Source organism: Platalea leucorodia (genome assembly GCF_965183815.1).
Source record: "Platalea leucorodia genome assembly, chromosome: 4".
Taxonomy (NCBI): Eukaryota; Metazoa; Chordata; class Aves; order Pelecaniformes; family Threskiornithidae; genus Platalea; species Platalea leucorodia.
Window position 1 is genome coordinate 61,308,395 of NC_138826.1, and position 13,212 is coordinate 61,321,606.

Sequence of the window (13,212 nt, forward strand, 5' to 3'; positions counted from 1 at the left end):
TGCAGAAGTGCAGTTATGTTTCTGGTAAATCACAACACTAAAGGAAAGCAATTATCAGTGGAGTATCTTACCTCCTGTGGCTGTATTTCAGACTTCATAAGCTCCATAATGGATTCTAGAGAAAGGATGTTAATTTGTTTCAACTGATCAAACGCAGACAGGCAGACCAAACAGTAGCAATTCTTTAATTCTATTTAAATAGTAGTGCCAATTGCTAAACCAGATATTCTGAAAGCTCAGCTTGTCATTTAACATGCAATTTTTAGACAAGCTTTTACTTTCTGATTCAGTTTTACATTTGCAGAAGTTTAGAGTTAAGCAAGAAGCATTTTACAGTATCCATAATTTGGTTATTATAATATATAACATTCCCTACACCAGACAATTCTCACATGTTCAACATGGAGGCTTGCTCAGAAGGCAAAAGCATCCTATTACTATGAATTAGATTTTTTTTTTCTACACTATTAGTCAGAATAGGGCTGCAAGCCTTGCAGGTTCCATTTTAGTTACTACATTGCCAGTAAGCTACAGCACAGGATTAGATTTAGCATCAAGCAATGCAAAAATCAATGCTCAGTTCAAGCTTATCCCAACATTATGCTACAGAAATTGAACCCTGTAATATTCCACCTGGTTCTTTGACAGACTCTCCTTTTGACATCTGTCTTGTTCTCTCAGATTTTCTATTTACTTCTTCTTCCAATTCTTTTACTGGCACAGTGGCGCGAGGAGTCGGAATACTTTCAAAGTAGCCAGAGTCTAGAAGTTTGGATAACAGGTCCTTCATGTGTTTATCTGAAGAGTAAAAATCCATGAAGTTAAGATATGAAAATTTGAAATTAAGGAGTAGTCAGATTACAGATCAAGACTCCTTACTTGCTCTCTTTATATAAACTGCAGCTTCTCCAAGTTCACACATCTTACTGAATTATAGCAAATGTTTTAGTAAAAGAAAGTATTTGTTAAACTGCTTTATATGTTACAGCTGAAAATATCTTTGTAATCCAGAGGTAAGACTGCAGCTTGTGTTTAAATGCACACAAGGTAAACACTAAGCCACCTGGTCTCCCACATGCTTAGAAAGTGGTTTACCATTATCAACTAGCCAGCATTGATACTAAAAGCATGCTGTGCAGACTGTACCATACATAAAGCTAAACAAAGTCACTATGGAACTGCCCTACAAGACCACCTTCCCAGTGTAGGATGGCAAGTCTCAGAAGGAAGAGTTAAGAACTGCAAAAACAAGCAGGGGGAAGAAAGCAAGAGATTGTTCCAGACTGAACTTAATCCTCTGAAGTTTTGGAAAAAAGTCAAAGTTGACATGGTTGAAGAAAAACTTAACTGTGTACTCTTTCCAGTGAACATTGCTCAGTTCCCTCTATGCAAAAAAGAGACAGCAGTTTAGAGTAGAGAGTAAGACCTCAGAAATAGCAGTGATACTAGATATTGTTTCAGCGGAGCTAGAGACAGGGCAGCCTTGAGAACAGGAAGAACATTCAGTGAAAGATCACTCCTACCAGTGACAACTATATAAACAAGAATAGTAGCTAGAATTTAATATGGATATAAAAAACTGCTTTCCAAGGCAATGAATGCTAATAAGAAGTCGTAACAGCTTTATCTGAAGTTTAGCTTGCACACAAAATGATGGAAGACTGACACTAAAGGAAGAGAGATACTGATGAAATAGTCACAAAAGTTTAGAAGATAGCCAAAAAGCTACAAAAATTTGGAGTCCAAGATAACCAGGCAACTATCAGTTCATATCAACAGATACAAGGCTAAAGTTGCCAGCTTGTAGCTCTACAAGGCTAGTTTGCACTTCGTCCAGAACTATATGAAGAGAGTTAACACTTAGTTGTCAGTTCAACTATCTGTATGTGGAAGTTAGGCCACATTAGCGCTCTCATCTAACAGTTTCAACAACATTGTTGTCAATGACAAATGAAAGATTACTGCCACACAGCCATTACAAGACTGGAGTAAATAGGGCAAGCAAGGTCTGTTTGCAATAGGAAAGACACTACAACTCAAGTAAGGGAAGTTTCCTCGCAAGCAAGTTCTAAATAGGAACACAGAATGTGTATGTTAGCTTACAACCAGGGTTTCTGAAAGGAAAAGGCACAGATGGAAGAAAATATGTAGAGTCCCACAGATTTTGGTGTGCCTGAAAAATGAGGACATTTGCAACACGTCAAAGCAAGACTGTACTGTACATGATTAGAGATCACAGCCAGCTCTATTAATGACTATCCTTCCTCAGTGTGGTATCCTGCACTACAGTCAGACAATGGGTATGAGCCTGGAATTCCTACAAGAAGAGGAAATCTTCAATGCTGTGGGACCTTCAGCCTGGGGCCACTGAAGCTTTGTAATACACATCAGTATACTCAACTAAGCATTTCATGGCTGGGAACAGCATTCCAATATTAACCCATTTGCACATAACTATCCAAAAAGCTTCCCACTGCCGATTCTCTAATGTATTCATGCATCACCTTTTGAATTTCTACCATCATTATTCCTCAGAAAGGTGCTAGTACATTGGCAGAAGAACATGCTTTCTTTTTCCAGGGAAAGATTTACTGTATTGTTAACTGCATTAACACATAGCACTTGAAAGTGCTTAATTTAGTAGCCTTCCATGTATATTAATTTGTCTTCGGGTATTTAAATAGTATACAAATTTCAGATGTCTAAGTTACTTAGAGAAATGAGACACTCACATGTTGTTCCAACCACAGGTTTCTCACTTCCTTCTAGAAGGTCCCAGAAGTAAAGAGATGATTGTTCCATCTGGTCTTCCACACTAAAACAAATGACAGTTTTACCAGGTAGAATCATAGCCAAGATCAAGCCTTGTAGTATCCCAGTACCCCTCACTTTAAGACACTGACTAATGTTTAGCCTTCTAGATTAAGTCTATACTTAGAGTGAATCTAAGCCCATTATCCAGTACTGAAACTGATTCACTTGTATTGTTTGTACATGATTTAATCTAGCACATTAACTTCTTTTGCTGGTAATTAGAACAGATTAGAGAGCCTAGCACTATCCCACAAGACCATACAGCTGGACTCCATTCCAAGCCAGGATTCCCAGACAGGGAAACAATTGCTGTTTAATCAGCTGATCACCTTGTTTATTGAATGCACATGTGCAGGGGCAACCATCAACAGCTCCTGCCACACTGCTAGTTATTGAGAAACTTTGACATCAGTCCATGATCCACCCCACTCCCTCCAGAAAATGGATTTTAAAGTCCACCATGATGAAATTTAGTATCCCAAAGGAAACGCTTAAGCTTCTTGTGGAAGTGTAATACAATGAGAATAAGCTAGAAATAAAGTTATTTCACTGGGATGAGATACTCCTATTGTGTGGCTTTAAGCAGTTGTTCTTCAGAAGTTAACTTAAGAGCAAAGATTAGGCAAGTTTAACATTGACAAGTGATTAGAAGTTTTAGGAACTTAAGTCATGTTTCAATATAGAAATAGTTACTGTTATCCATGAAGTGTTTCAACTTACCACCTAGTAACTACTTTTTCCATGTTTAAATACAATTCTTACTACACTATCTTAAAACAGACAGGCTGTCACACTAAACATAAGCCATCATAGTACAAGCATGATGCCAAGTTAGTGCTGACATAAATTACATCTGTTGACAACCTGTTACCTTAAGATGTCTGACATTTAGTGCAGAGGTATAAGCACCTTCAGTCAAATTTTTAAAACTACTTTGAAGCTAAAAGGAAGAGAGCCTCAGGACTACCACCTTACATTCCTTTGGAATAAAGAAGCACATCTGTATCATCACATGAATGGAATATAGAACAGTTCTCCTGTGTTTATTGCACTTTTTTCATTTCACAAACAGTGAGACCTCAGCACACGACCAGCCTCCCTGCTTATGGTGGTATTGGGCTATCTCCCCTCAACCCCACAGGGAGACATAAGATGGCAGGGCTTGTGTGTAACTTGCACAACTGAGGCTGTAATTACTGCAGCTTTCCTTTATTGCTCAGTGAGGTAAATCTGCTACATTCCTAGTCTCAGACTAAAGCAAGTGTACTGAATAGAATTTTAATTAGTGTCCCAAAACATAATATTTCAAGACATGGCAGTGTCAAACAGAGGACATTTACTGTAATGAATGAAGCATACCAATTAGACAAAAATCTTGAACTTACCTCAAGTTCTCATTTCTTTCTGGACATGTCAGTTTTGCAAATCTTATGAGGTAGTCTAGTTCTTTAGAAGGCAAGTATATTGCACCATTCACACCACCTTTGAAATCTTTCTGAACATGCTCTTGAGTGAAGTTCTGCAGCACATACTGGACTTGAAGTATTGTACGCAGTTTTTTCTTCTCTGCTTCAAGCTTCAATAGACTCTCTCTTCGCTGAGCCTTCCTCTGTGCTTTCAGCAGCTATTTCAATACATTAATTCAACAGTTAAACACAGTCATTTAGTAACAGGATTCTAGGTTAAAACACCTCAAGTTTACTATTGAGCATCCTACATTGATCAAAATAACTATTAATTTTGGTTAGATAACAGAAGCTCCTAATTCTCTCTTCAGATACCCAAGATCTTTCAAGCTCCTCCTCTGGAAAAGCTCCCCATTTATCTACTAATTCTCTACACATCTAACTTTTAATCAGACTGGATACTGGTAGCTTCACTTGTGATATGCCTTTATGATATTTAGATCCTGATTATGCCTGCTAGTTGCTTTATTATAACAGCTTTCACAACTGAATATAAGCAATTGATAGCATTGATACCAATGCACAAATCCAAGCCTAGCTGACCTTTAACATTTATCACATGAAGTTAGTGATGCAGAAGTTGACTCAAATTTCTCCTAGTAAGACAACTGCCTCTTCACTTTTGAATACTCCAATTTAAATGATACAGCAGAATCTTACAGTTACTCTTAGTTCTGTTGGCAGAAAACTGAAGCACTCAAATAAGCAACAACACAAGTCACAGTACACAGCCCTCATGCATTTGAGGAGAAACTTATCATGTACTAAGAGAATTATGCAGCAAAAGCTATCCAAGTAACTGCAGAATTCAAAATGCCTCAATATGGGTTATCTTAAGTTTCTTTGCAAGATCTATGAAAATTTAGTTTTCTAGAATGCACTGTAAAGGTTACAAAGATGTTGTTGCCAAAATGGCCCCTAGTGTTCCAGTAGTGGGTATTGGCTGTCGAATTCATACTGGTAGAAGTAGAGCCAAGTGAAAAACAAAGTGGGTTGGCCTTTAAACACAGCATAAGTTAAAGAACAAACATGAACTGGTATAAGTTAATGCTGGATTACTAAAAAAACCTACAGAAAGATACACTGAAGGATCATAGTCCTTCATTTCTGATATTTTATGGACAGCTACACAGAGGAAAGTAATAGGAAGCAATCCAAGTTTTGACATTCAGCACAGTAGTTTCTATGCTCAACATACAATGACTGAGGGAACCCAAAGCAGCAACTCTGCTGAAAAGGCTCTTAAATCTCTGCTCATAGTGCTTTGAGAGATTTACTGCACTAGCTGGAATTACTACATATACAAGAAAAGCCTCTCTAGCAAAATTGTTTGGGTCTCAGTCAACACTGAGACAAGCGATTTTACCAGTCCTTCAGCATCCTATAAGAGGCAGAGAAAGAATGCCAGAGCAGTGACTAATCATGTTTAGCATCCCCAACACTACCTTGGATCACATTCTTTTCGTAAGGATAATATTTGCTTGAGCCAAGAGACCAGTTTCACCAAAGAAAAAACACTTACTTACATAAAAATAATGTATGTAGTGCTCTAAACCCTGAATAAAGACCTAAAAGCGCTAAATCTGTGACTTGCCATAATTATAGACAACTACAGCAGAATACTGAAGCTTGTGGAGTTTGCCACTTAAAATTTTAGAGCGCTGTACTTCTCACTGAAACCAAAGTGATTTAACCCCAGCACTTTCCCTCACTGGAAACGTCAAAACATTCAGTCTGGAAAGGACCTTGGGATGTCATCTAGCTCAGCCTCTATAACAAAGGCTACACTGAATCAAGACCAGATTGCTTAGAGCTTTGTGTTGTCAGGTCTTGAAAAGATCCAAGGATGGATTTTACTACTTCTCTAGGCAGCCTGCTCTAGTGCTCAATTATCCTCACAGTGACCATTTTCCTCCTATCTAGTTGGAACCTACTATTTCAATTTATGACCATTCCTTCTCCTACCACATCTCTCAGCAAAAAGCCTGGCTCCATCCCTTCAGTAATCTCTTTGGTATTTGAAGGCTAACATCACATCTCCTGCCAAGCCATCACTTCACCAGGCCCAACAAGCCCAGTTCTTCCAGGCTCTCCTCACAGGTCTCAAGCTCCAGCCCCCAGCCATTCAGAGGCCCACCACTGGACTCACTGAAGTTTACCTATAGCCTTTGTGTACCAAGTGATCAGAAATAGATACAACTGGTTAACAAGTACCAAATAATCAGTTGTTCTTCATCTACTGGTCCTCAGTCTAAGTCTAGCCTTCGCTGCTCCAGGGGTACACTTAATTTACTTTGCCTGCTGCCCACAAGGACCTGCATGTCCTTTCCAGTAGAGCTGCTCTCCTGCCAGCCTGCACCCATGCAGGGGATGAGTCCACCTCAGCCACAAGCTACCAGATGGTTAACAGTTTCAAACCTAAGTAAACTGGAGTCATTTCAAACACAGCTGAGTTCCAGTGACTCAATGTACTTAAGCGTAAGTTCTTACAGGGGTACACAGTGCCTAACTATATTGTGGAGGTCAGTGTTACATAAAATTGTCAACATTTGCTCTGCTCACTACTCCAGACAGTTTAAGCACATTGTTCCCCCAAGTTCCAAGATAGAAACTTCCTAGCATTCTGCATATTGGCATGTAAGTGCAGCCATTAAAAGAGCAGCACAAACTTTGCAGTTACCTCCTGACAATATAGGGAAGAGCATTTTATACTTACATCTTGGCTAAGTCCTGAAAAAGTCTTCTGAAGCTCCTTAGCAAATTCCAAATTATGTACTACTTCATCATATTTCTCTACTGCCTCCTACAAAGGAACAGAAAAATGTATTTCTCATGCTTAAGACTACTGGTTGCATCTCAATCCCCTTGTACTTAACTTCTCATTGAGAACTAGTCATTTAGTATGTACTTCTGAAATTGTAACTTTTAAAGATACTATGTCTGTAACTGGTACTTTAAATTTAGTCATGAACATCATTCACCCATGACTGTCTGAGATGCAGTACAAAGCCAGCTCACACCACCACACACATATCCTACAAGTTTGTCTGTATTAGACTTTCCAGGCAACATCTTGTGCAATACTTAGTATACTAATGTTGAAACAGGAAAGCCTGGATACCAGTTATTTCATTTTGCCTTTTGTTCCCATAGGTCTCAACAACCAGAGGTACACAGCTACTTAAAATTAGATACTGATATAAAAGCCTGGAAGGAATACAGGAGACAGGCAAGTTCAGCACAGATTTTTACCCTGATGCTTAGCTGAATGCCTTTACAGATAATTTGTAGAAACTTCAGAAAGAAAACAATATAGAAGGCAAGTCATAGTTTCAGAAAAGAGTCTTTCAAATTTAGTTTCCACAAAAAAAAGCAGTGTTCCTGTCTTCACTAATGGCTTTAACCAATATTTTACTAGGCAGCCTTCAAAAAGACTACTTAAAGTAGATTATTAATTGCATTTTTATATACCCTATTTTTTGAGTTCTTCCCCACTAAGGAGTCAGTTCATTTTCATAAGTCTCCTTGACAACTCTGAAGATGCCTAAATGCTGTAGTGCAGACATGCTGCCCATATCCTCATACCATAAGGCATGCCTGGGAAGTAGCAAGTTTAATTTCAGTTGTTCACATGTGCTTTACACTCAGTTTGGTTTATGCTCATGACATCAGAAGTTTTTCTAGAATGGGCCTGTCAGTTTAATATAACGCTCTTTCAAAGTAGCGTTAGTGTTAAGTGTTTCATCAGTGCAGTGACAAAAGCTTAATCTACTGTCCCAATAAGATCTGGGACATGCAAATTCCATATGTGTTCCTAAGCAACTGGAAAACAAGTTACACATTCATTTGTTTGATTGTTCAGTTGCTTGTATTCACTTACTTGTAATATACTAGACATTACTAGGCCTAAATCACAAAGAAGTGCAGTAAAGCACTCATCTGGTAGTTTAAGTTATCATCACACAATTTATCAAGCAACTTTTAAGAACTAATTAGCAAGTTCACTTAGCACTTGGGAGAATGACTTCTAGACCCTTAATGCCCACACATTTGACATTTGAGGAAGACTCACAATTTAACACCAACAACTTACTAGACAGATTGCAGTAATTGTGCTTTTAACCATGCAAATCCCAGAGTAAAACTCCCTACCTGAAAACATCAAGAACAGTTACCACTGCTCTGATGACAGGCTGTAACTCAGCCTGCAGGAAAGCAATAGCTTTCTTTTGTCACACCTGTTATAAGATTCATTAACAGCATGTTAGAGTAACAGTACTGAGGAAAGTCTGCACAGCTTCCAAAACAGCACAATATTGCCAGTGAGAGCATTTAACTTGCTGGAAGCTCCTCATTTTTGAAACAAATGTTTCCTAAAGTAAGGTTAGCACACGCACAGTAGCTCTGGCAGGCATGCACCTAAGTAATTACAGTTTAATCCCAAATTGCTTGCTAAACAAGTTCATCACCAGATGTGCACTTCCTCTGTGTGAGAAAATGAAAAATATAGATGACATCAAGTTACATTAGAGCTCCACTGTATTATAGGCAGTTAGGTTTCTTTAGGCAAGTGTCCAAACTACTAAGCTCTGCTCTAGCTTTAATTACCAGGTCCCAATATTTGTATATACATTGAGAATTTGCATCTGAAAGGTACCAATGCAGTATTTCTCTATCTTAACCACTGAAACAGGGGGCTTGACTAGACTATTAGGTAAATATGAGTTGATACCTGCTTCTACAATAGTCACCAGAACAGTTTGACTACCACTGGTCAGTTCACTAGCAAGACTGAATCTAATTCCCCATTTTAGAAGCCTAAAATATCCCAAAAACTGAGATAAAATACTAACACTTAAAAAGTTGAGCTCAGCTGAGAATACTGAAAGCCAGTAACAAACTTAATTGCCTATATGTTTTCCAAAGTTAGTGCTGCTGGATGCATTTGCAAGAAAAACATCTACAGAATCCTTCACCTCTTTAGGTGAAAGTAAAATTAAGATGTGAGGAACTAACAGCTTTTCACAGTCCAGGGTGCATACCAAAGATAATAGTCAAATTTAGAAGTAGCTTTAAAACATGTTCAAGACTAATCAAACTTAGACAGAATACTGTTCAATAGTCTCACCGTTAGTGACAGAAGAAAACAGATTGTATTTAACACCTATGATCTACACACAAAAGGCTCTTGCCCACCTGATTCCAGATTTGAGTTTAGAGGAACTAAAAGGTCATCATCCTGCTTCAAACCATCAGATTTAATTTGTTTGCCTCTGCACTTAAGATGGCAAAAGACTACATGAGATTTTGTAGTTAAGTGGTAAATGACCATTCATTCCAATAGGTCTACTTTTAAGTAGCAAGTTATCATTTCCCCTCTTATCCCATTTATGTCTAGTTTTCATTTACAAATGATTCAGAGTAAGGAAATCGTATTTGTGTTCTCATACTGCTGCACTGTGATAAAGCCAACAGTCAATGAAGTATTTTTCCAACTGGTTCATTAGCAGGAACAGCACTACCACTGAAGTGTCAGTGCCCTTTATCACACAATTGTTCTTTAGCATGTGTGTGAGTACATCTTGAAGACGTGACTCCTAGATGACTAGAGCAATAAACCCTTTGGATTATGCAACACTGCTACTCAGACATGCTTAAGAAGCAATAGCTTTCATGTTATAGAAACCTGGTTTCTGTTCCAGAATCCATTCTAGTCCAAGCCAGAACCACTGTTTTAACACCAGGCAAGCTAGCTCCACAAAGTGGATTGCATTTGTTGACTAGTGATCTTGCATCCCAGCATTCCAAGCTCTAGTAACCTTAGACACAAAACAGACATACTATTCTAACAGCATTTGAGAGTACTGGCAACTGCCAGCCACCTAATAGCAGCACTAGGAGGACAGGAGAGTATTCCCAACTAAGTCAGTAACTCATAGCTAGATTCTTGTATTAGGGAATCCCATGCAAGTTAAACCAGTGTCTTCCTTGGCACCAACAGGGACTGTTTGTCAGTTATACTTTAACAGCTACTTGTAACCAACAGCACTGTGCAGCCAACAGGCAATGTCAAGTAACACCTGTTCATGAAGAAGCCACAAGGATTAATTAGATACCCCAGAAGTCTTGAGGTTTGTGCAATGCCTTGTAGATAAGCTGCATCCAGACACCTCATCAAGAAATAAAAGTGCAGGAGCACTGAAGCTGAAAGTCTACAGAGCACAGATAAACAAGGACCTTCTATTACTCCAGTATACAACATGAAGGTTAAAGTAGGAGACTTAAAAGCTTGTGTGCTCACCATTCAGCTCCATTACCAATAATTTGTCCATTCGGTTTTGTGAAAAAATACTAATGCAAGTCTACCAGCATTAGTGCTGTAAAACTACACCACCACTTCCTTCAGCAACCTATCCCTTCTGACATGTTTGAAGATTGAGGCCACCCACTCCTGCATAAAGCAAACTTACCAACTGGTCTTGATTGAGGGCTTCTCCCTTCTTCAGGCGATCTTTGTAGTCTTCTAGTTTGAGCTGTGGGAAAATCCAAAGTGAATTATTTACATTGATTTCTGTCTAATGTGGAGTATGCGGTACAAGTTACATATTCTTTCTGTATTTTAAGCTATCTGCATACTGTAACAGAATAGGAATTTTACTACTTCCTCTCATTTTCAGGAGAAATGAACATAGAAAGTTTTGCTATGCCTTTGATTTGGCAATCTCAGTCTCCAGGATTGCCTACTTCCCTTTCTTATCTTTGATCTTTCATTTCTTACTTGCTACCTTTGTTTAATTTAATGCATTGACCCCAGATCTTTAAGGGGCTCCAAACACATCCAGTGTCCTCATTTTAAATTAGGCTTTTTTAGCTTTTCCAAGTCAATGCTGGAATTTAGTTATCTTATCCTTGAATAATCCTACTTAATTTTCTAGAGCATGTCTTTCAAAAATCTGGCTTCAGTTATGTCATCAAGATTTTATAGTGCTATTTCCTAAGAAAGTGGACTAATGTCTTTAGGAAAGAAGTAAGATTTATTTTTAATATACTGAAACAGTCTTTAAAAGCTGATGTAAGCTATACAAAACTAAACTATTAATTATTACAAGCTTCTTTATATCCATGGGGGAAAGAAAGGGAGTTCACTGCCATGAAGTTGAATACTATTTCATTTGTATATCTACTGACATAGGGTTTACTAACACAGTGCCTATAGGAGCCTAGGACTAGCAATACTTTCTTCTCATTCTAGTAAGTCACACTTCCATCTTCCAGAGAGACCATATTTTCATTCATGTGAAAAAAATCAAAGATACATGAGAAATTCACAACAATAAGCTTCCTTGGACAGAATTAGAGTACAACACAAAGTTGCTTAATCACACAAGGAAAGCATGCTTCTCCAACATTATTCAAAATTACGGCATGATGCATGACATGAGACAGCAGTAATACTGCATCTCCTGCAGGTGGATCAAGTCTCCTAGCCACATGGCCAGAAGTCTGATCTACTCCCTCTTCTCAGCCTAAGACATAACACAAAGCTTTTCAGACATCTAGAGAAGCACAGCATATTCATACACTTGCTTTACTTGTAATCCTGACCCAGTACCAAAAGCAACAGCACCATTATTTATTTTATCTTACAGAAAATAGCATTTTCTCAATTAAAAATCATGCACATAGACTTCAGTCACCTGCCAATCAACTGAAAAGTCTTAGAATGCAGAAACCTGACCAGCTATAACCATGATATTTTAGGTGTATCATTATCTCAGTTCTTATCCTTATTAACACTATTCTGTGTCCCTCCCACCCCAGAAAAGCACAGTTCAAAGCAAGAGAGCAGGCTTTGGATGCTTTCTGTTTAAAAGCTTTCTAGTGAATAACATTTGTCTATATTTAAAATATAGAAGACAAAGATTTATGCAAAGTGAAGTGCAATACATATTTAATACAATTTGACATTTCCTTGAGTCAGAGGAAACATTGCTCCTAATTTCCAATTTTACATACATCTCTACATCCTAATATTAGATGCATGTAGTCAATAGAAGAAATATTAAGACTTCTGCAAGACTATAAACCATCTCCAAATCAGTTCCAAGTTAGTTCTCAACCGATTCAGTCTATTAGAGAAGCATCCCCAGTTTTGATCAACATTCAATTACTTTTACTAACTATTGGACACACACAGCACACCCAGCTGCTGAGAACAGGTTTATAGTAAGCTGCATTCCTGATTCCCTGAAACAATAATGTTATGCTCACACAATGTCAAATGCAAGTACCCCATTTCAGAACAGTAGGAGTAAAGAACACCATTCTTTACTATACCAGGGTTATAAATGATAATAAGAAAACCCTACTGAATCCACATTTAAGTATTTTCACGGGTTATTTAAAAAAAATTACATGATTACTCTCTATATACACACACAACTTTATTTCAGCTATGATAAAATAGGTACCAAGTTGCACAAGTAGCGATTTAAATATGTACCATGCCAAAGAAAAACAAGTTACCTTCTTTTTCTCAATGTTCCTGATCTTGTGTTTGAGGCAGATAAGCCCATTATCAATGTAAGTCTCATATGCCTGGGAAGGAGAGGCTGCCGAGTTCAGCGCAGACTGCAGGGGGCTGGAGGGAGGCTGGCTCTCCCCAGACGGGTTCACCTGCTGCTTGGCCGCCTTCATGCTCTTATCCTCCCCCTCCTCTGACCGGCCTGAAGGTGATGATGGGCGACGGAGAGGGGCTTGGGAAAGCTGCACCATTGAAATGGATGGAGCTGAAAAGAAAATCCTTTTATTTAGCTCTCTCTCGCCCTCCCCCCCTTTTAAAGTTACAATTTTCCTTATCACACATTCAGAAAGCATAGACACAAAACTGAGCCTCAGAAAAAATTCATCACAGTCTTTCACTCTTCTCCCT

At 38.4% G+C, this 13,212-nt stretch overlaps 1 protein-coding gene across 1 annotated transcript in view; it reads right to left on the bottom strand.

Annotated features, from left to right (window-relative positions):
• The window catches only part of CAPRIN2 (caprin family member 2), a gene marked incomplete at its 3' end in the record, with an annotated part of 33,241 nt that extends 20,249 nt beyond the window's left edge, over nt 1-12,992 (bottom strand). Inside the window, 7 exon segments of the mRNA XM_082308374.1 lie at nt 72-115; nt 634-798; nt 2,733-2,815; nt 4,200-4,438; nt 6,997-7,083; nt 10,751-10,813; nt 12,807-12,992. Of these exon segments, the coding sequence (XP_082164500.1) occupies nt 72-115; nt 634-798; nt 2,733-2,815; nt 4,200-4,438; nt 6,997-7,083; nt 10,751-10,813; nt 12,807-12,977 (852 nt within the window). The 5' untranslated portion in view covers nt 12,978-12,992.
• Between the last annotated feature and the right edge of the window lie 220 nt (nt 12,993-13,212).